General features: G+C 38.0%; 1 protein-coding gene across 11 annotated transcripts in view; it reads right to left on the bottom strand.

Annotated features, from left to right (window-relative positions):
• RPGRIP1L (RPGRIP1 like) overlaps nt 1-20,264 on the bottom strand; it is a 138,859-nt gene that overhangs the window by 28,889 nt on the left and 89,706 nt on the right. The window contains exon 23 of one of the 11 annotated variants that reach the window (XM_037878279.2): nt 11,222-19,613. The exons of the other annotated variants lie outside the window; for them this stretch is intronic. Within the exon in view, the coding sequence (XP_037734207.1) occupies nt 19,422-19,613 (192 nt within the window). The 3' untranslated portion in view covers nt 11,222-19,421. Of the gene's footprint in view, nt 1-11,221; nt 19,614-20,264 lie in introns of those variants that run through there. 11 annotated transcript variants of the gene reach the window in all.

Raw genomic sequence — 20,264 nt, 5'->3', positions numbered from 1 at the left:
AACATTTTGTTGTTGATGTAGTAATAAAACAAATTTAAGAAATGTTTCAATGGATTATATGAGTTGCTGCAGTAATGATAGAACAATCTATGCTACTGATAGACTTATTAAACCAATGAAACATAATTTAATATTTCAGGATTTTGGCTTGCAGTAGTGTATGGTATTAGTGTTAGGGTAGTTCAGTTACATGTTGCTTCTAGTTGTATATAGGAGCATTTTTATTATATTTAGATACCTAAGAATGAAACAATATTGCCATCAGTCTGTGATCTGTCAAGTCAAGTTTAATGCCTCTCTGGAGAGACCTTTGTAATTTAAGCTGCGTGCTATGCATTGCTGGAAATCCTCCTCAGACTTCATTTCAATATACATATGGTGTTTGGATACTATTATAGAAATTTATATTATAGTGCCATTGAATATTACTGGGAGACGGGGGCTTCAGTTCTCCTATACTTCAAGGGAAAAACAAACAAACCCAAACACAGGCCAGATCCTCAGCCCTTGTAAATAAGCATAGCTTCACTGACTTCAGCTAGAAACACACCAATTGACACCAGTTGAAGTTCTGGGCCAATGAGGCTGATGAACTTAGAAGAATCGTTGAACTCCCACAGTGTGCTTTAGGACTGTGTTAGATGTTGCTTCTTTTTTCAAGAAGGTTTGAGTAATGCGCTGAATACTAAGACATCAGAAGTTTAGAGTAGTTGCATTTATTTCTTGACTTTTTCATTGAATTTCTTTTGTCTGAGCAAACAGCAAAGACAAACCTGGAATATGTTTCTATGCACTCTTGTATGACATCTACAGCAACTAGTACACTATATTCTACAGTTTCTTTACAGACCCAGGGTGAAATCCTGACCCCAGTGAAATCAATGGGATAACTCCAAAGGGCCAAGATTTCACCCTCAGAATCAACAGTTTTAGGCAGTAATCTGCTTGGATGTTTCTGTCCATTACGGAGTCATTTCTCATTGTCTGTCCGTGCCAGAAGAAAGACAGGAAGTCATGGATGTGGTTTAATAAGGGCATAACTTTATTCACTTATACTATCTGGGAGAACCTGGCAACCAATTGTACAGTGCATGAACGATAGGAGTTTGTTTTCCACTACCCAGATGTAGAACTCCAAGTCCCTTTCCTCAACTCCCTTAAAGGGGGCCAGAAAAAGGAGGGGGAGGGGCAGGGTCAGCTCCCTGATGAAGACTAATCTCCCACTTATTTGGTTCTCTTAAGGGATGCTTCCCTTCAAATCATTTTCCAATGCATTTTATTCAACAACCTATATCCCTTGCATACTGAGTACCTGAACTGAACATCTTCCACAAGTTTTATGTATGAAGTTGCGACATTATAACCTAATCCCCCTATTCTACTCCAGACTAGCTAAGGCAAAGGCAAAAAAACCCAACCACCTTGGCCAACATGGCAGTGAGGGGAATAATTCCTTCTGAGCCCCTCAAGGAAAAGGGCAGCTAGCCTAACGTCCACAACATGTCCTTTTGCCAAGTTCATGCCTGGGTGGATGCTGCCACCCCAATCCTGGTAAAGGAGGGCCTCTACAAGGCTGCATGGGATATAAATACTTCTCCCGCGCTTCTGGTCAACAGGAAGAGCAATGCAGTGACCTTGTCCTAACCTGGCCCCAACTGCTTCCTGTCCATCCCTGTAAATTTTCCATCTTTGTGCCACCTGCTCTGAGGCCTTACAGGGGCAACACCCTTTTCTTCGGACAAAGGCCCACTCACATAAATGTTGCAGTAGGCACTTCTTTTCTTTTTACCAACCAACTTGTATTAATGCATTATTATAATTATTTATTATTTTATTTTATTTATTATTATTTTAATTCTTCCTTTCATTTTTTTCTGTTTCTTCACTTGCAGCAACTACTAGCAGACTTGTGAATTTAAATATGTCTGGGGAGTATATACAGGGAATACTGACGCAACCTTTCCTTTAAATCACCCATTTTGTCCATTGTTTTGCAGTAATACATTTACTACTATTCACATTCACGACTGACTGAATGAAAAACCACCAGCTAGTAAATTCAATACTGAAAACTGAAACCTGAAAAACAAGCTAAGCTAGCCAGCTTTACACAGAACCATGATATCAGATGCCTTTCCCCCAGGGCCGGCTCTAGGTTTTTTGCCGCCCCAAGTGCAAAAAAAAAGAAAAGGGCCAGAGTGCCATCCCGTTGAAAAGTGCTGCCCTCAGCATGGGCTTGGTTCGCTGGTACCTAGAGCTGGTCCTGCTTTCCCCTCCTTCCTGAGGTTTTAGATTCTAGCAAACCAAGCTTCCTAATAGCTCACAGCTCAATCCACAAACCTCTTTTCCATATGCAAAGCCCGTTGATTCTCCCTGTCAGCAACATCTGTTTCACCAATTACCTTCTTAAAAGGTAGAACATTCTACAACTTTCTTATGATTTTCTAACTGACCAAACCTTGAAGTTCTCATCACTCCTTTTTTAGATTTTACTTTTTAGAACACAGGCTGAAATTAGTATTTACAATAATAAATTAGAGATTAATGTTTCTAGTAACAAAACACTTTCAAATAGGTTATATGCATGCAAATACATGTGAGTGACAAGATCAATAATTCATGAAAAACCCAATGATAAAACCCAATAACACTGAAAAAAATAACTATTGTTTTCTTTAAAAACCTGTTTTTTTTCACAGCTCAAAATACAGCTAACACCTGAGTAAGCAAAAGTGATTGAAAATTTAAACAGTGGGTTTTTTTCACCTCCCTCTGACACTGTTGCCACAAGAATGCCAGTCTGATTGATTTTATTGATGAGAGATGCATGACAATGTGAACCATGGTTCTGTTAACAAACCAACAGTCTGGATCCAGTAGATACTCACTCAACAGATGACAGCAATAATTCCTTTGACCACCCTGACCGAGATCATGTGATTGAGATAAAAGATAAAAATTTCAGTTTCTTAGTAGCACTCTCATCTGTCAGACCCTTATTAAACCCAGAATTTAAAAAAAGATCTCTTGGTTGGGATTTTGCAGAAACAATGGTCAATGAAATGAGAATTATCCTTCTTCAATCACTGCCATGGGACATTAATACAAGCTATACTTAGAAGGAATCTTCTTCAAATACTGCTCTAGCTTTCTCCCCTTTTGCTTTAACTAGTCATTTGGAAATTATGGTAACCTGTGGGAGAAGGTGGTATCCATGTGCCCTTTCTTTATATTAGCTGTCTGCCAGATGGAGACTCAAACTATTACTATGGAAAATATACACTCTTCTTGTGCCTTGGTGGCAAAGTTCTTCACGGAGAGAAATAATTTGAGAGTAGGCTTGTAGGAATGGACGCAGGAAACCTAAAGGAGCACAAATCTGTCAAAATCATATTTTCTTGCTTCAATTGCATTATTTAATTAAGATTTTCATGTCTGTAAATTCACGTACAAATTTAAATTTCTACCAAAGTATCAAACGTAGATGTTTGATATTTAGCCAAAAAATGAAATCCGTGTAGACTCCTGCGGTAAGAGTGAATCATGCAGAGTTTTCAGCTGTCTTATTTGTCAGAATGCCAGTATTAGATTCTTTGTCAAAATGATGCTGTGAGTAATTATCTTCATCTTACGTCGTATTTCTCAGCTCTGACTTTTTAAATACTAGAGGTGAGATACTACATAAGTTAAATATAAAATAAGATTTAGATGAGGCTATCCTAAATATCTCAACAAAGAATGAAATTTCCTTGACTGCAATTTTTAGGTGTCCAGCTTATTTGACTTTATTTTTTCCCCTAAACACAAAGGCTAATGTATAAAATCTGGGGTTAACGAAAAAGAAAGATTTGGGCATCCACCTCTCACATGAGCGAAGAAGTAGACTAGGACTAAGGAATTATTTCTATAAATAGGACTCATTATATGAGTTTCGTTAAGGGAGTACTGTTTTTCATTCTATAAAGAAAAAAATCAAATTGCACCTGGTCCTTGAATGTGTGCAGTAAGGAGCCTCCCGTACAGTGGACCAGTTACGCTGTAGTACCTGAACTCTCTTAAATGGCAGGGACTGCTACCTGTAAATTGCCCTCCCTTGCTCCCCCTCCCTCCCCCAAAAAAGAGGGGCTGAAGGCAGGAAGGAAACAGGGACACAGCCCTGCTCCTCATCCAAATTAGCCAGGAGAGTTGGGCTGTTGCAGAAGGGACTACACACTGTACCTATCTAATGAATTATGCAGAGGGCTCACTCGTCTTGCATGCTAAGGGGCTCTTTAGGGGCAGTGAGGTTCTGCAGTGTGTGTGTGTGTGTGTGTGTGTGTGTGTGTGTGTGTGTGTGTGTGTGTGTGTGTGTGTGTGTGTGTGTGTGTGTGTGTGTGTGTGTGTGTGTGTGTGTGTGTGTGTGTGTGTGTGTGTGTGTGTGTGTGTCTCTCTCTCTCTCTCTAAGGCATAATTGAGCCCAGAATTAGCTCCTCATTTAGCATTCTTTGTCAAGTTTATTTCCTTATAAAACACTGCACGGAAATAGACCCCACTAGTCACAGTATTTTCTTAAGCACATATGAGAGGGTGAGCTGTCTTTGCTTACACACAGGGGACTGAACTGGGGACTGCCAAAGCTAAATGCATGAGTAGATATAGCATGAGCTAAAGAGTCAAAACTATAGCTGGGGGGCTCTAACAACTCCTATTTTCTGTGGATTGCATAGAGGGGGACCTCTAATACACACTCACCAACGAATTTATTTGAGCATAAGCTTTCGTGAGCTACAGCTCACTTCATCGGATGCAGTCAGTGCATCCACTGACTGCATCCGATGAAGTGAACTGTAGCTCACGAAAGCTTATGCTCAAATAAATTTGTTAGTCGCTAAGGTGCCTAAGTACTCCTTTTCTTTTTGTGAATATAGACTAACACAGCTGCTACTCTGAAACTCACCAACAGTTTACACATAACCAAAACTTTTCTACATTTCATCTTGTACACCAAATACCTTAGAAAATACTCTAAAAGGTACCGTGGGGATCTGAAACTCTACTTACTAAATGACCATTAATGATGGCATTAAACCTATGTATAAATAGGAGGCATTTGCACTTTGCTCCGAATACTGTTCTCAGACACACAGAGGATATTGTCCAAACTTCCTTCCTTTATGTGGTTTGCTTTTACTGTTAACTTTATGTAACAACATAAAACGCTGTTTGGGATTCCTCCTGAGCTTGCTATGCTTAGGCTTTCTTCCCACATTCCCCTTCGATTCTGCCTTTAGTTGCCAGTTTTTAACTTTAAAAATTCATAATTTTTCTCTTTAAAGGGGAATAAATAAAAAAGATAAATATCTGGAATTATTTGACTTGCAGTGTTTACAAGCTCCAGTGGCTTTGTAATGCTCCCTCCTCCCCTCCAAGTAGTGCTATGCATGCAGCAAAGATAATTGTTACTGTAACAGTGCAGTTGGAACCCACACTTCTGTACTGCAGCCTAGCACAAGGAAGAGAGTAATTTGATTTTTCAATGGTAAAACACTGACCACTCATTTTTCAAGAACGGGATGAAATGACAGTAAAGTACTAAGCATCAACCTCAATAGTCAATTAGACACCTCAGTACCATCTATTCAAGCATGAAAATTATTGCAAATGCTTTGTGGGCTTCAGTTACCTTTAATTTCAAAAGCAAGGAGGACTCCTTAGATATTAATGGATGAAATGCAAAAGATTGCCTAATAAAAGAGCTCTCACTTGTGTACTTTCTGTCTGTAGGGAGTTAGGCAATGCTGAGGTTACAGAATGTGTGTGCCAGCTGTTTACAATGACATTCAGGATAAAATATGAAGTAGTTATATCTTATAAAAAAGAAACTAAGACAACAAACCTGAATGCCCCATGTTCTTTTCCCAAATGCAGATACCAGACCTCTGGCCTAACTCTGAAGGGTGCGGGGGGGGGGAGAGAAAAATGGGGCTTATATTTTAAAATCTATGTATTTTGCATGCTAGTTTCTTTACAAAGGAGTATAAAGAAAATACATAGAAGGAATTATCAAACAGCACATTTTCAGTTAGTAAGAGTACATCTCAGTACTACGAAAAGTGATTATGTAAATAGCAGCTTGTTACTCAGTACACCTGTTCCTCATTTATACCAAGTCCTAATTAATGACAAAAGTTCATACTATTTTCTTTTCCTGTCAGTGGAGCAGAGCCAATACAGCTGAGAGAGTGAGCTGGATTCTATTCTGAATTTATGTATCACCAACAAAATTGTTAATATTCCATTTAACGACTCTTTATTACACATGGTATGAGAGCTGGAGAAAATTCAAATTCTAGATAGTGTTTTTTAGGGCTATATTTAGGGAAAAATCCAAAACTTTTTTTGGACTTGTAAAATTATTATAATTTATCTGCACATAACTGCAACAAAATAAATACAGAATCTCACAAAGCTATTTGTACAAACCCTTTTTTCCAGAGCAGAACTTGAGTATCATGCATTTGCTCTCCAGGTATAGATTTTGGCAGATGCTTAAAAAAAGGTTTAGTCCCTCTGAATGGGTGACTAAGCAGTGTTGATGTGCACCCATTACCATACATTCAATTTTTATTCTGCGTAAAACTTGATGCCACAGAACATAAAGTAAGTCAGCCACTCACGGGCTCCAGTTTTCCAGAAAACATTCATTCGTTACCAATTTAGGCATAAGTGTTTTACCCAATTACTGCTTCTTCACCCTTATGAAAAAGTCTTCAAGAATTTCAGAAGGAATCCAATATAATTAAAAATACTGTTTTTGGTCACACTTTTCATTAAGGGTATGTTTATAAAGGGTTAATAAATGATTAATAGATGTTTTTAATGGTTAATCAACTAGTAGAGTCCAACTAGTCAAGAGGTTACTTATAACCACTGGCTTCCTTGTTAAAGTTAAATCCAAATTATACTAGTTATTATAGTATTCTCCTTTTACCTGGAATTTACCAAAAATATACTATAATTTCTGACATAGTGAGTACATAACTGCTATTTTTCATCTAAAGGCACCTTACCAAATCTTTATATGTCCCGTCTGAAACAGAGAAACTGCAGCTCGTGTCAATATCCATTTTGACTGTACAACCATTTATCAGTACTTCTATCCAAGCCCTTTACTTTTGGTTTTTATTTTGTTTAAAATTTCCCAGGAATTTATCAATGTTTATCACCAAAATTTTAAAAAGAGTGAAAAATCAGTAAAAACTGAAAGCAAAGGGCCCCTAGATGCCTGAAACTCACATGATGCAGTGGCCTCTATACTCATGGTGATGGTCTCAATACAGTGGCTCTGCGCCACCATGATGTAGCAGTTGAGAAAAACCTTCTAGTTGGAGTCTGGACCCGACTCCCTGCTCTGGAAGGAGAGATGGTTACCAAGTCACCATCCCCCTCCTTCTGGAGCAACAAGCCAGGTTAAGGGAGTTCCAACACTTTCAAAATTTGCGTGAAGAAACAAATCGGTAAAACCTCAATAATGTTTTTTTTAAGCCAGAATTTTTCAGAAAAAAGCAGCAAAAACAAAAAATAAATGGCCTTAAACTTGTATCTCAAGGAGATATTTTTTTCCCTTCACTCTCACCTATCTTTGGTGCTGTCCTTTTCAGATCCTCAAATTCTACTGCAACATATTTTGTTCTACGATTTTTCCTCAGTGGCATTTGGTGCAAACATTTTACTCTGTCTGGGGCAAGCTCTTCTAGTTGGTCATAGACTTCCACAGTCTAGTCTTTAAAAAGGAGCACAAGTCACAGTGGTGCAATTAAGATACTGGGCATGGTTTGGTTTTCCAAGGCACTATGCTCTTCTTTCAAAACCTAGTCAAAATTGCTTACTTCCAAATGTTTTACCATTTGTTTTTTTTTAAATTCTGAAATTGGGTGTCTTTCTATGGCCAAAGACTATTATTAAGTTTTTTGAAAGTGCAGCTTGAAGCAAGTGGACTCGTAGCACAGGCTTTGTGAATCATAAAGAAATCTATCATTTAGTGTTTCATTTCAGAATTGTTTTAAATAAAATATCCCTGCCAATCTATTTAAATTCACCACGTACTTGCCAAGCATTTAATCATTTAGTTAATTTTCCCAGTGCAGTTTTTATGTGGTGAAATAAAGTTTGTTCTGGGAACATTAACATTTCCATTAATTTCTTCTTCGGCTGTTTTTTATGGTGATGTTATGTCTGTTAAATACTCAGTCTTTCCCTCTTTACTATAGTTAAAAATAATTAAATTTTTCTTATGTGGCAGTCTCTCAAACTATGAAATAATGTTCAACCATAAACAAAGTTCTCTTCATTTTCATTTGAAAATGAAGACCGCTCAGCTGTACCAAACAAAGGCATGTTAGCCAATACTTTAGCAGAATCTTCAGCACTCTTACCAATTTTTCACTTATGGAAGGGATCTACGATGGGTTTTCTTTTCTTTTACTTTTTTGTCTAGGAACAAACTGTAAATAAATTAATCAGTTCTAAGAATGTCAGTTTCATTATCAAGAATTATGTGTTGTCTATTACAGTCGTACAGAGTAGCATCTTGTACTTTTCTCTTTTCCTAACTTTTAAATGTAGACTTTCAAGGAGAGGTATAGATCAAAACAGCAGTCAGACCAGCTTTTTGATAGCTCTGTATTATATCAAAAAGTAGAGACAGTTGTGCCCGGGAACAGACTAATTAAACACTGATCAGAATAGTAACTGTAACATGTCATTAATAAAAACCAAAAAACAAAACAAAACAAAAGTTTCCCAACCTTTTTTTAGCCTATAGGAAAACAGCAATTCTCACAAACTTCAGCTCACCCTATCTACATGCCTGGGGAGGTAACCTACTTTAGTCACCAAAATACAGCAACGTGCAAGATTCCCAGAAGTGGCCACAATATCCCAGGCGTGGCTGAACCTGAGTTGTATTCAGAAGCACTATATGTCTGTTCTGAACATCAAGAACAAAAAATCAAGTCTTCTTTTTATTTTTGGGTGATTATATTGCATTGCACATTCACATCTAGATTACTGTTCAGTATTATCTAGAGATCTTTTCCAACATTATTGCTGTCCAGGTTTTTCTTCCAAGCGAATATCTGTGTTTTCGGTTTTATTTTTCTTCAAAATGTACAAGCTTGTGTTTTTTCATGTTGAAAATCATGTGCTATTTTCTGTCCATGTTTTTAAACTCACTTGGTACCCTTGTACTACAGGTTTTAGAGTAGCAGCCGTGTTAGCCTGTATTCGCAAAAAGAACAGGAGTACTTGTGGCACCTTAGAGACATTTGTTAGTCTCTCAGGTGCCACAAGTACTCCTTTTCTTTGTATTACAATATTTCTGCCCAATATCACCTGTAAATTTTCTTAAGCTCTTTGCACCATGTTCTCATTAATCAATTAAGCTATTAAATAAATTTTCTAACGCTATTCGAAACTTCTCCTTATATATATTTTGTTGTTGTTGAAGGCTCTTTAGCCTGTTTTCCTATGCAAGCCATTTGAATTAGTTGTGAGGGGAAGATTTCATGATGTACTGTAGTATCAGATGATTTACTAATATTTTCTAATTGATTTATTTAGTAGAATTAAGCTCATCTGGCAAGATTATTTCTTCATAAATTAATACAGCCTACCATTCACAGTCCATTAGGTCTTAGATGTTTAGTGGTGGTGTTTTTTATCCCAGCTTCCTCCCTCTTAATATTTGTTCCATTATTTCACTAGTTTCAGAAGTAACGCATACCATTTGGTAACTCCTACAATCTGATTTGTTTTCAGAAGGTTGAGTCCATATTTAATTATTTTTCAATCTTCTGGCAGTTGATCAGTTCTCCATAATTTTTCAAAAATAGCTGTCAGTGGTTCAGTAAGTTCACTGGCTAATTCTTTTAAATTCTGGTATGCATTACACTTCAATTTCCTGACATATGCCTTCTTGAAACCTAATACCCTTTTACTGCTATGAACTTCATTCCCTTTCCTTGCTATGGCGCATTCAAGAAATTTGTGGACACTGGTACCTTATCTATTTAAGTGGGGTCCATCAAATCCTTTATCAGAGTAGATTGTTGAGAAGGTTGTTGAAAGATAATTTTGGTATTACCCGGAGTCATCACACTTCTTTCTCCCTTTCACTTTGGCTTTAGTCCTTTTTTGATCTTATTGACTAACAATGACCTCTTAATGATGGAGTATGGTCAGAGGTTAATGCTTATTCTCTTAAATGTGTCAGCAGCCTTTGAAAACACTGACCATGAAGTTTTAATAGCTTGCTTTCAGAAACTCAGTCAGGTAGACGGTACTGGTTGAAGGATTCAGTTTCTTCCTTCACCATACATGCCAGTACGCTGTTCATATTTTCCCAATGTCTGACTAAGACTGGATTTGGATGACAGCATGCTGATTGAAGTCAAATCCTGGCAAGACAGAGCTATTACTGGAGGATAAAAATCATGAATTGAAATACAAGTGGAAAATGAAAGAACACTAAGGCTTATGAAATTTTGAACTAAGTACAAGAACCAGCCTCACATGACAGAGTCAGGCCGAGATTTTAAAATTTAAACTCCTAAATCTATATTTAGGCACCTAAATAAGTAGCCAGATTTTCAAAGGTGCTGAATACCCAGCCACCCTCAGTGTTAGAGCTCAAGCAAATACAGCCAGAGTTACCTGAATGTATTATAGTCCTGCAGGAAGGAAGAATGAGGGGGGCATAATAAGGCAGCCATGATTTTAACATTGAATGTAATGGTCCAGATCCTCAGCTGGTGTAAATTAGCACAGCTCAACTGACTCAGGGAGCTATACCGATTTATACTAGATGAGGATTTGGACCAACGTACCTGATTTTCAGGCCCCACCTCCACTTATGCATGAATAGCTCTGCACGTAAGCATCCATTTGGAGTTGTAACACCTGCATTTGCAAGTCAGAGTCTCTCAAATTTGTGTGTGCAGGTGCCAGGTTTTACATGGGTAAGTTCTATCCAATCACATTAGATATTTCAAATTTACATGTGGGTGATACTGTGTAGTATATGCACATGCAAGAGGACCTGTATGCACAAATGGAAGCCAGGTCAAGGTCCCAATGAAAATCAGGCCCATTACATCTACTATAATGATAAAAATATATTCTCCCCTTTGATGTATGCACGTAATTCATAAATGATATTCAACGCCAGTCCAAAAGGAGCATATTAAAAATTGAAAAGTGTTTATTGCTTCTTACTATGCACATTTGACTGTGTGAATCATGGATGTTCAACCTTTCACAACACATTTTACTGAACACCAGAACCACAACCACCTGGCATTGCTGGTTCTTGTTATTTAATGGTAACATCCAAATTAATTACATCATGAGATCTTCATTTGGAGAAACTGATGATGACAGTTTTCACTAAACTACTGTTAGTGCAAGCAAAATGCCCATACAATATCTGCCATGAAGGAAAAAGATGTAAACATACCTAAAGGAAAATGGGACCACCATTGTATAAATTGCTTTTGCCAGTAATTGCCTTGCGGGCACATTTTAAAATAACTTGGAAGCTGACAGCAGTAAATTTTATTGTGATAATTGAAAACTATATTATTACTCAAGATGATAAAGTGCAGAGGTGGGGGTGAAGGGAGGAGGGATGGAAGAGAAAAGGCAATTGTTAATTTTTTTAGACTGTGCCAAAGCAGATGCAAATTCCTAGTTTTGATGTATACTTTGAGGACCTGAAACAAGGCTTTTAATCAATGTATTATACATCAAATTGATAATGTTAACTTCGGATTATTCAAATGTATGAAATATTCATAGAGAACTGTCCAAAGTTTTACATTTCCCTGACTTTTTTTCCCTCTATTAATTATCATGCCTGGAAGCTTTTTAGTAAAAGCAGCAGCCATCAGCCTGACTGAACCTGACAAGCTAGCAAGGCCCAATTATACTGGCACTCTGTGGCACTTTGATGTACTGGAAACGAAAAGAGATAGGGGCAAATTGTATAGTACATTATGTTAATGACTTGATTTAATCCAGCCACTAAACTTTATGTAGCCTGTTAAAAAAGATGCTAACACTAATTACGCCACTTTGGAAAGGAAAGAAGGGGACAAGCATTTCATACCGACAAAGTGAAGCTCATAAATGTTGTAAATGAAATGAAACAAAATGAAGTAATCTATGATTAATTATACATCACAGACACGAAGAAAAGAGAAAGGAGCAAGTAGTACAGCTAAGTACTGGAAAATCTGCTAGATTCCTTTTATGATCAACATATCTAAGAAAAAACCATTAACTGTCTGATTTGCAACATGCAAAAAAGAAACAGTATGATCTTAAATGGCTTAAACAGTGTGGCATGCAGTTCAGAGTCACAATATAATTAGCATGATCTATAACAATCAGAAGTTTTATTTACCGTGTTTGAATGATTGCAGGATATTTCTCTCAGGTACTGATTTTTAATTAAAAGAAGATTACTTCAATTTAATTTTTATAAATTGTATTCTTTGAATTAATCAAGTTTTCAGATACAGGAACCCATTTGTCACCTAATTTTGAATTACATGATCCAGGCCACCAACACCAACCTTAGTTCAAATCTATTGATGTAATACTTAGAAACTTCTAGGTTCTTCAGTAATCTTATCTACCTTCTTGCACATTTACTTTGTTTCCTGATGAACAGATCAATAGGGAAAGGAAGATACTAATGATCCATAAACTAATCTTTCTAAAACAGAAAATCTTGTATGATTGTGCTTAAATCATTTTGATAAAATAAACTGCAGTACAACTCTAAATTTGTACATCAACTACATTATTGTTTGGCTTAATGGTGACGAGTAATTTCCAGTTTAGTTCACACTGTTACAGATTAAAGAATTTTATGGCATTCACTATGTAATTAAAGATAATGCAGTTCCACCTATTAAAATAATTTTGGTATCTCTCTCTAATTCAGATAGGTGGTAGCACTTCTAAACCTCTGTAAAAAGTGATGAATAGATGTGCAGCCAATCATGCACGAAACATTGCTTAATGTAGCTGGTTACATTATAAGATGTTGCTCATGCTTTACTGAGATAGTGTTTGACCACAAATCAGACTATTATTGACCATTGTAGATAATCACATTTCGGACAGTTAAAAAGCCAAGGTCACTCAGCCCAAGTAGGTTATAACAGTGTGATATCACTCAAATAACCTTCTCAGACACAACAAGAAAAATCACTCAAGTACTCATTATGCAGACAGTTAGAAATCTTACAGTCAATTTTTTTTTGAGGAACTAACTTCTTTACTTTATAAAGACTGCTCAACTTAAGGTCAATTCAGCGAAATTAAAGTCTTTAGGAGACCCTTACAACATTTTTATTGAAAGAAAATGTACAGAACCAAGTTTTCCAAACTTATTCTATGTTGTGTGCGTGTAATTATGTGCCAACCATTTTTGCAGATTATCTCTTGTGCATACAAACAACAGTAGAAACTACTCATGAAACTCCCCTTAGCATGCTAAAGTCAAGGAAATGCTCTTTTCACATGTGTCCATTCTATCATTTATACAAACGCACAAAACAGTACATGCAAGAGAGTGCATGAGCAAAGTTGCACCACGAAAACAGAGACTGTGAAAAAGTTTCTTTGGAAAAATGGCTCTCAGTGCTGCAGTTAGAAGAAAGATAGGGAAGGATCAGAAAAATGATCTGTGAACATTTCAGCTCATTAAAAACTAAATGTCAGTTTAAAATGTTGTCAACATCTTAAAGTCAATGGAAGTGAGGCAAAATGCTGATAAGGACAGGGTGGGTACTGTGGAGGTCATGACAATGGAAATGACTCCTCTTGAGAAATGGGCATGGTGTCTGCCTCAGAGAGAGAACTGGTGCTTTCTGTGTAAATAAGACAACCATTAGCAGGTTTTCTGCATGAAGTACAGGATCAGGAAGAGAATAACAAGAGAAAGTTTCTTGGAGATTCAGGTTTCAAACACAATTACTCTCTGTGGGCAAGCAATTAATGTATGAGTTCTGTTTTAACTCAAAGTGGCACCAGGCTGATGAAAGCCTCCAGCTGCACTTTCCTTTTGTGCAGTTTAACAAACAATAAATGGAAAAAAAAATCCACAATAATATAAATCATAAATGGTAGCTCCTATGTTTTCCACAGAGATCCCTTTCATGGTTTCTGGTCAGCCCAACACAGCATTCTTTCAAGGTGTTGAGTCTAAATAGCCCCAGCTGTACTTAATTAGCTTACAGATGGTAGTGCCTCCATAAACTGCCTCTGAACTTTGGATGGAAATTAATCCCTGAAATCACAGGAATTATTCTGATTCAGTGGAGCCTCCTTCTAGGGACACCAGTGTGGCAGGTCTTCTGTGTCCCCAATAGGGGGTATCAAGACACCTGTACACTGTAATATACATATATCAAACACAAAACATTTATGTGAAAAGATTATTATTAAGGTAGCAAAATCAAGCCCTCAAAAATTAGGAAATGCCAGAGTTAAAGCTGCCTGTGCAAACTTAATTCAGCTCCCTTGTACATATGCATTGTGATAGAGTCTTTAATTATATGATCACACACCATTTCCGCCCCCAAAGACTCCTGCCTCATTCACTGCACAGAATGGATGGTGCTCATTTAATAGACAGCTATTCAATATTTTGTTTTTTCCTCATTATTCAATGTCTGACCCAAGGCCTTATTTTATTTCACACTAGTCAAACCCTGCTCTGAAGCCAGAACTATTAATTTCCTGATGGGCTTTTCTGGGGTGCTCATTGCTACAGAATTTTAATGCTCCAGAAGGATTATTTTTACAACATCTCTGTTATAGGAGGGTGTATTATTCCGACTTTACAGATGGGGAATGGGAGTACAGAGATATTAAGTCCCAAAGTATCCACTAATTTGGGTGTTCAATTTGACAGACTCAGGACTTGATTCTTCAAAGTACTTAGCATTATACAGCATTTTACAATATATGTCAAAAAAGGCTCTCATTGACTGCAGGTGCTGCTGTATGTGCTCAGTACTTCTGCAAATCAGACTGCAGGATATCTAGTCAGGCACACAGAAAATGAGAAACACAATTAGTAATCAACTATGAAAATGTTGGTGCGACCTGACTAGCATCACATCACACAGAATTCTGTGGCAGAGGCAGGGATAGACTCCAATTGTCCAGAGGCAGCATTCAATAACCATGAGACCAACCTCTCTGATCCTGCACCACCCTGCTGCCTCTTTCACTCCACACTTTCCAACTTCTGCAACGAATGAAGCAGGGTTCCTGCAGAAAACAGCCTTTTGCACTACACACACACACACAACCCTAATTCATCCCCAGAGCAGGTCCATCCTGTTCACTGAATGAGGCAGGGATCTTTGTATGTCATCATGTAATTAAAGACTGCAAGTTAATGCATACACAAGGGGCCTGAATTAAGGCAACCTTAATTCTGGCATTTTCTAGCTTCTGAGTGCTTGACTTTGCAACATGAACAATGTCCTCCCGAGAGAGAGAGAGAGAGAGAGAGAGAGAGAGAGTGTGTGTGTGTGTGTGTGTAATTTCCCAGGTTTTTAAAAAAAGCAAACTGAAAAATTCCATTTTGTGGCATCATACTCACATGCACACGGGTCATCAGCGTGGTTGGAACATTTAGATCCACCACACAGACCTCTGCCACTTCAACCAATGGCGTAAATAATAGCTGTAGTAGGTTGTAATCCTGCATGTGGGCCAGCACCAGACAAGATGGGACACTTTACCAGTTGCTTTTACAGATATTTCTTGACAGCAGAGGAATGGTGAGACTCAGGAATCTTGGATTCCATTCCAGGCGCTGGAGAGGTCTTCTCTAATGGGCACAGACTCTTCTGCCCATTTCTCCAAAGTGTGACCCCTTCTGCCTGGTCTCCTTCAACCTGTGCTTGTCCCAGTCTTGCTTCTTCCCTACTCCTGGCTCCTCATCCCAGTCACATTCTCTTATGTAGCCAGTCCCAGTCTCCATTCCTCAGGCTTCTCATGCTAGTCCCAGTCTCTTTCATCCAGCCATTCCCAGGTTCCACTCCCCACCCAATCTCTCAGCTTCTTGTCCCCAGCTCTTTGCCCAGCAAGTCCCAGTTCCAAGCTCCTCACCCTGTCAGTCTCTCTTCCCCACCCTGGCCTCCAGTTACATCCCACTATTCACATTCTCCATCTCCACTTACTTTCAGTCCCAATCTTCCACCCTGGGCTCCATGTCCAATCTCAGAGCCTTCCCTCCCCAGATCTTCGTCTCTTTGTCCTGTCAATCCCTGTTCTCCCCCTTTGCTCCAGCTCCTCATCAGATCTGTCTCCTCTCCCCTAATTTCCCCTGCCCCACTAGATCTCAGTCCAACTCTCCTTGCCCAGTCAATACCTGTCTCCCCTCCCATCGAAACTCACTATCCCAGTTTCCCTCTCCCCAAATCAGCCTCCAGTTCCAACCTGCCCACCTCAGACGGTCATTGTCCCAATCTACTCCCCCTCTTACCTCCTACTGACCTAACTCTTAAGAGTTGAGGATATTTCCACAATCAGACCCTTAATTATTAAAAATAATTTGTCTATAGAAGATTAGATGTAAGTATTAAAACTGGAAAAAAGTTAAAATTAAAGTGCTTAAAGCACAACAGTCACACATCGATAAGATTAACTACAGAATTTCTAACAAGAATTATGCTTCTCAGTAGATTATACTAGCACAAATATTTTAGTAGCAAGAATTGTAAGTATTAATGTTCTAATAAATTCTAATTACAAACACATTCTATTCTTGTAAAGCAGACACTGTTATAACAGAAATACCTTAACACAAGCACCCACTGCTAAAATTGTTTACAAATAACTTTTATTCTATAGAACAAGATACTGTGTGTGGTTCTGGTATCACAGAGCAGGCACCATAAAATTAACTAATGTAATATATTTTAACCAAATAACATTTATATATTCCTGTTAAGATTTTGGATGTAGCGTTTTAATCTGCAAGTGGTTATAATTTAAGATGGAACTTACACTGAAAATGGACTCTCCACCTCTTGAAACATTAAAGGCAAGTTATCTATAAACCTTTTTGTAATTTGGTAATGGCATGATTGTTGAAGAACAGAACTTCTAGAATTTATACTATTTCTATCAACATCTTCAGTTATTAGATTAACACATAAAAATTAATTACATTTCTTTATTAATTACTAAAAGAAGACTGCAATTTTTAGAATAGTCTAATCTAGTAACACTTACACTTCTAAAACTGCTGTCCCTTTAAATTCAGATTAACTGAAATCTGATTCAAAAAAATTACCAAAAATATCTGTTCCGGCACTCCTGCAGAACTCCTTTTGACTGAAAATGGGATTCCTCCAGATCAGTGGTGGGCAACCTGTGGCCTGTGGGCCGCACACGGCCCATCAGGGTATTCCACTGCTGGGCTGTGAGACAGTTTGTTTACATTGACCGTCCACAGACATGGCCGCCCGCAGCTCCTAGTGGCCGCGGTTCGCCATTCCCCGGCCAATGGGAGCTGCAGGAAGCAGCGCAGGGACGTGCTAGCTGCCACTTCCCACATCTCCCATTGGCTGGGGAACGGCGAACTGCAGCCACTGGGAGCTGTGGGCAGCCGTGCCTGCGGACCATCAGTGTAAACAAACTGTCTCGCAGCCCACCAGCAGATTACCGTGATGGGCCGCAGATTGCCCACCACTGCTCCAAATAGAAAGACTGGCATAGGAAATAATAATAACTAACACACAAACAAATCAGAAGAAAAAGGACCATGGAAGCAAGGGTTTGTATTGGTAATAGAGCTAGAGGAATCACTGCAGCAAGCTTGAGTCCTGCTAAGGACCCATTGCTTACACTTCTATAGATTTGCAGCCATGTATATCAGTGCTATGATAATGCACTTAAACCCTCTGGCAAATCCTCAGCACACCCATATTCCTTTCCCTGTGGAGTTGCAGATACATTCTCAGTACAGTGGAGTGTGAAATTTCCTCTCCTTTTCTCCTGCCAAGCACTGCATCCTTTAAACTTTATTTGGCCCTTTTGTGGGTGCAGGATTTGGACCTACATTTCTTATATACAAGGACAGAATACTCAAGTGTTTAAACCACTTCCTAGAAAGTAAACTAAGGTCTCAATTGAGCAAGGTACTTAAGCAAATGCTTAACTTTTAGCATGTGAATAATAATATTGAAGTTAATAGTAATATTCTCATACTTAAGTATCTTGCTGAATTGGAACTTAAAACAGAACTTTTTCATTTGGGACTTTAAAGGTCAAATGTGGGAGGAAATATTTCAGTGGATGAAATGTATTAAAAATTACCCTGTAGGTAAATGATGCTAAATGCATTTGAGTTCAGTTTATCTGAAAATTCAGAGATGTAGAGAGAAAGTTTTTTATTGTTCTAGAATTAAACTACAACACCCCCCCCCCCCAAAAAAAAACAAAACAAAAACAAAAAACCACCAGTATTTTGCAAAGAAGGGAGGACCAAAAAGCTGACAATGAACAGCAACCATCTGCTTTTGAGCATTTGATCGATTAGGCAGACAGAAGAAATAAAACATGCAAAACAATCCCTTTAGTAAGGGCATTGGAAATCCTAACAGAAAAAGGATCTGTGGCATTGTGAATTTATGAGGAAAATTGAGAAATCAGAAAGAATGTTCACTAGAATGGAGCCAATACTTAGTCTAACTGGCCAAATTCAGTCATTGTTTGGGGTGGGGTTTTTTGTTTTTGTTTTTGTCGTTTTGGGTTTTTTTGGTTGTTTTTTTAGACTGAAGACTGTCTTCAGTACTTTTTATTTTAGAGTGGAACTTTCTTTCACACCAATTACAAACTTACAAAATGTCCTGCAATCCAAAGTTGCTTAGTTAATGACTCCAACATTTTAACTTTCCAGAATGAACATTCTGCTTTTAAAACTCAGCCTAAAAGTCCATTTAAATATAAATAATAAACTGATTCTTATTCTTAACATAGACAGTTTGAGCAGAAATAGTGGAGGTGTCCACAGTATACTTTTAGAGGGCATATCTCAGAAACAGTGGAGGTGTCCACAGTATACTTTTAGAGGGCATATCTCAGAAATAGTGGAGGTGTCCACAGTATACTTTTAGAGGGCATATCTCAGAAATAGTGGAGGTGTCCACAATATTCAGAGGGGTTTATGGAACACAAATTTTGAAAGGAAGACCTATTTGTGTTAGCTTATGCTTATGCTCAACTGGGCTTCAAGCAAAGTTTGGTGGAATAACATTTCCTAATATAAGTGCAGTTGGGGAGAAGGGATAATTGAAATCACAAGGAAGAATACATATTCAGCTTCAGGGATTGCATATGGTTTACTATCATTTGACCCAAATTGCCTTACAAAGATCAGGCCTGCATTGGTGTGAGCTTGCTAGTGTTGAAGACTTGTAGGGAAGATAAATTCTTGATTTGAGGCCACCTGGTGTAATATTTAAATTCAGGGGAGTGATTGGAGTGGCAATTCTTCTGTGTGTGGAGTCCATCCATGAAAACTCCTTGATTCTTTTTGCCTGTTTAGGTTAATAAACATCATGAATAATGGTGTGACCTACAGGCTTTTTTCTCCTGATAATTAGGTCTGGCTGGGTATTTCTGAAACCATTTTTAATAAAAAACAAACCTTAAGAGACATGCTTTAAAAAGTGAAGTGTGTGTGTTTGGTTTTTTTTTAAAATACAGACTTAAAGTGGGTGGCTGTTGTGCAAATATCACATACATCTCTGCCCATGCATCTCAATCAGACTTGCAAAATTCCTTGTGTGATGCTGGTAAACTAGGTGCCAACTCTTGCCAAGTCTGTAGGCATCAGCTGAGCACTGACAAATTCATAGCTGGAAATCAGACCAGCTCACCTATATGTTAATATTGTTCAAGATAGGTGTTGAACATGTAAGAATGTGTTTAGATTTTATGAAATGGTTATAAGTTGCAGCATGCATTAATCTTACTTGTAATGTCTATATCCTGCACTATAAGGTAATATGTAAATTATGCTTTATAATTGTAAAAATGCTTGCTCTGAACTTGCGAACCTAGGCAGGAAAAGTGCTCAGTCCTGCCCATCCAGAAGAACTATCAAGACTCAGTGGACCATTGTGGAGCATCATGACTCAAAGCCTGGTTTAATGGCCCTCTTATACCCATGAAGGTGCTATGTGAGA

Source organism: Chelonia mydas, chromosome 12, assembly GCF_015237465.2.
Source record: "Chelonia mydas isolate rCheMyd1 chromosome 12, rCheMyd1.pri.v2, whole genome shotgun sequence".
Classification (NCBI taxonomy): Eukaryota; Metazoa; Chordata; order Testudines; family Cheloniidae; genus Chelonia; species Chelonia mydas.
Note: the sequence above shows the minus strand (reverse complement) of the source record. Positions and strands in the feature narration are given on the sequence as shown.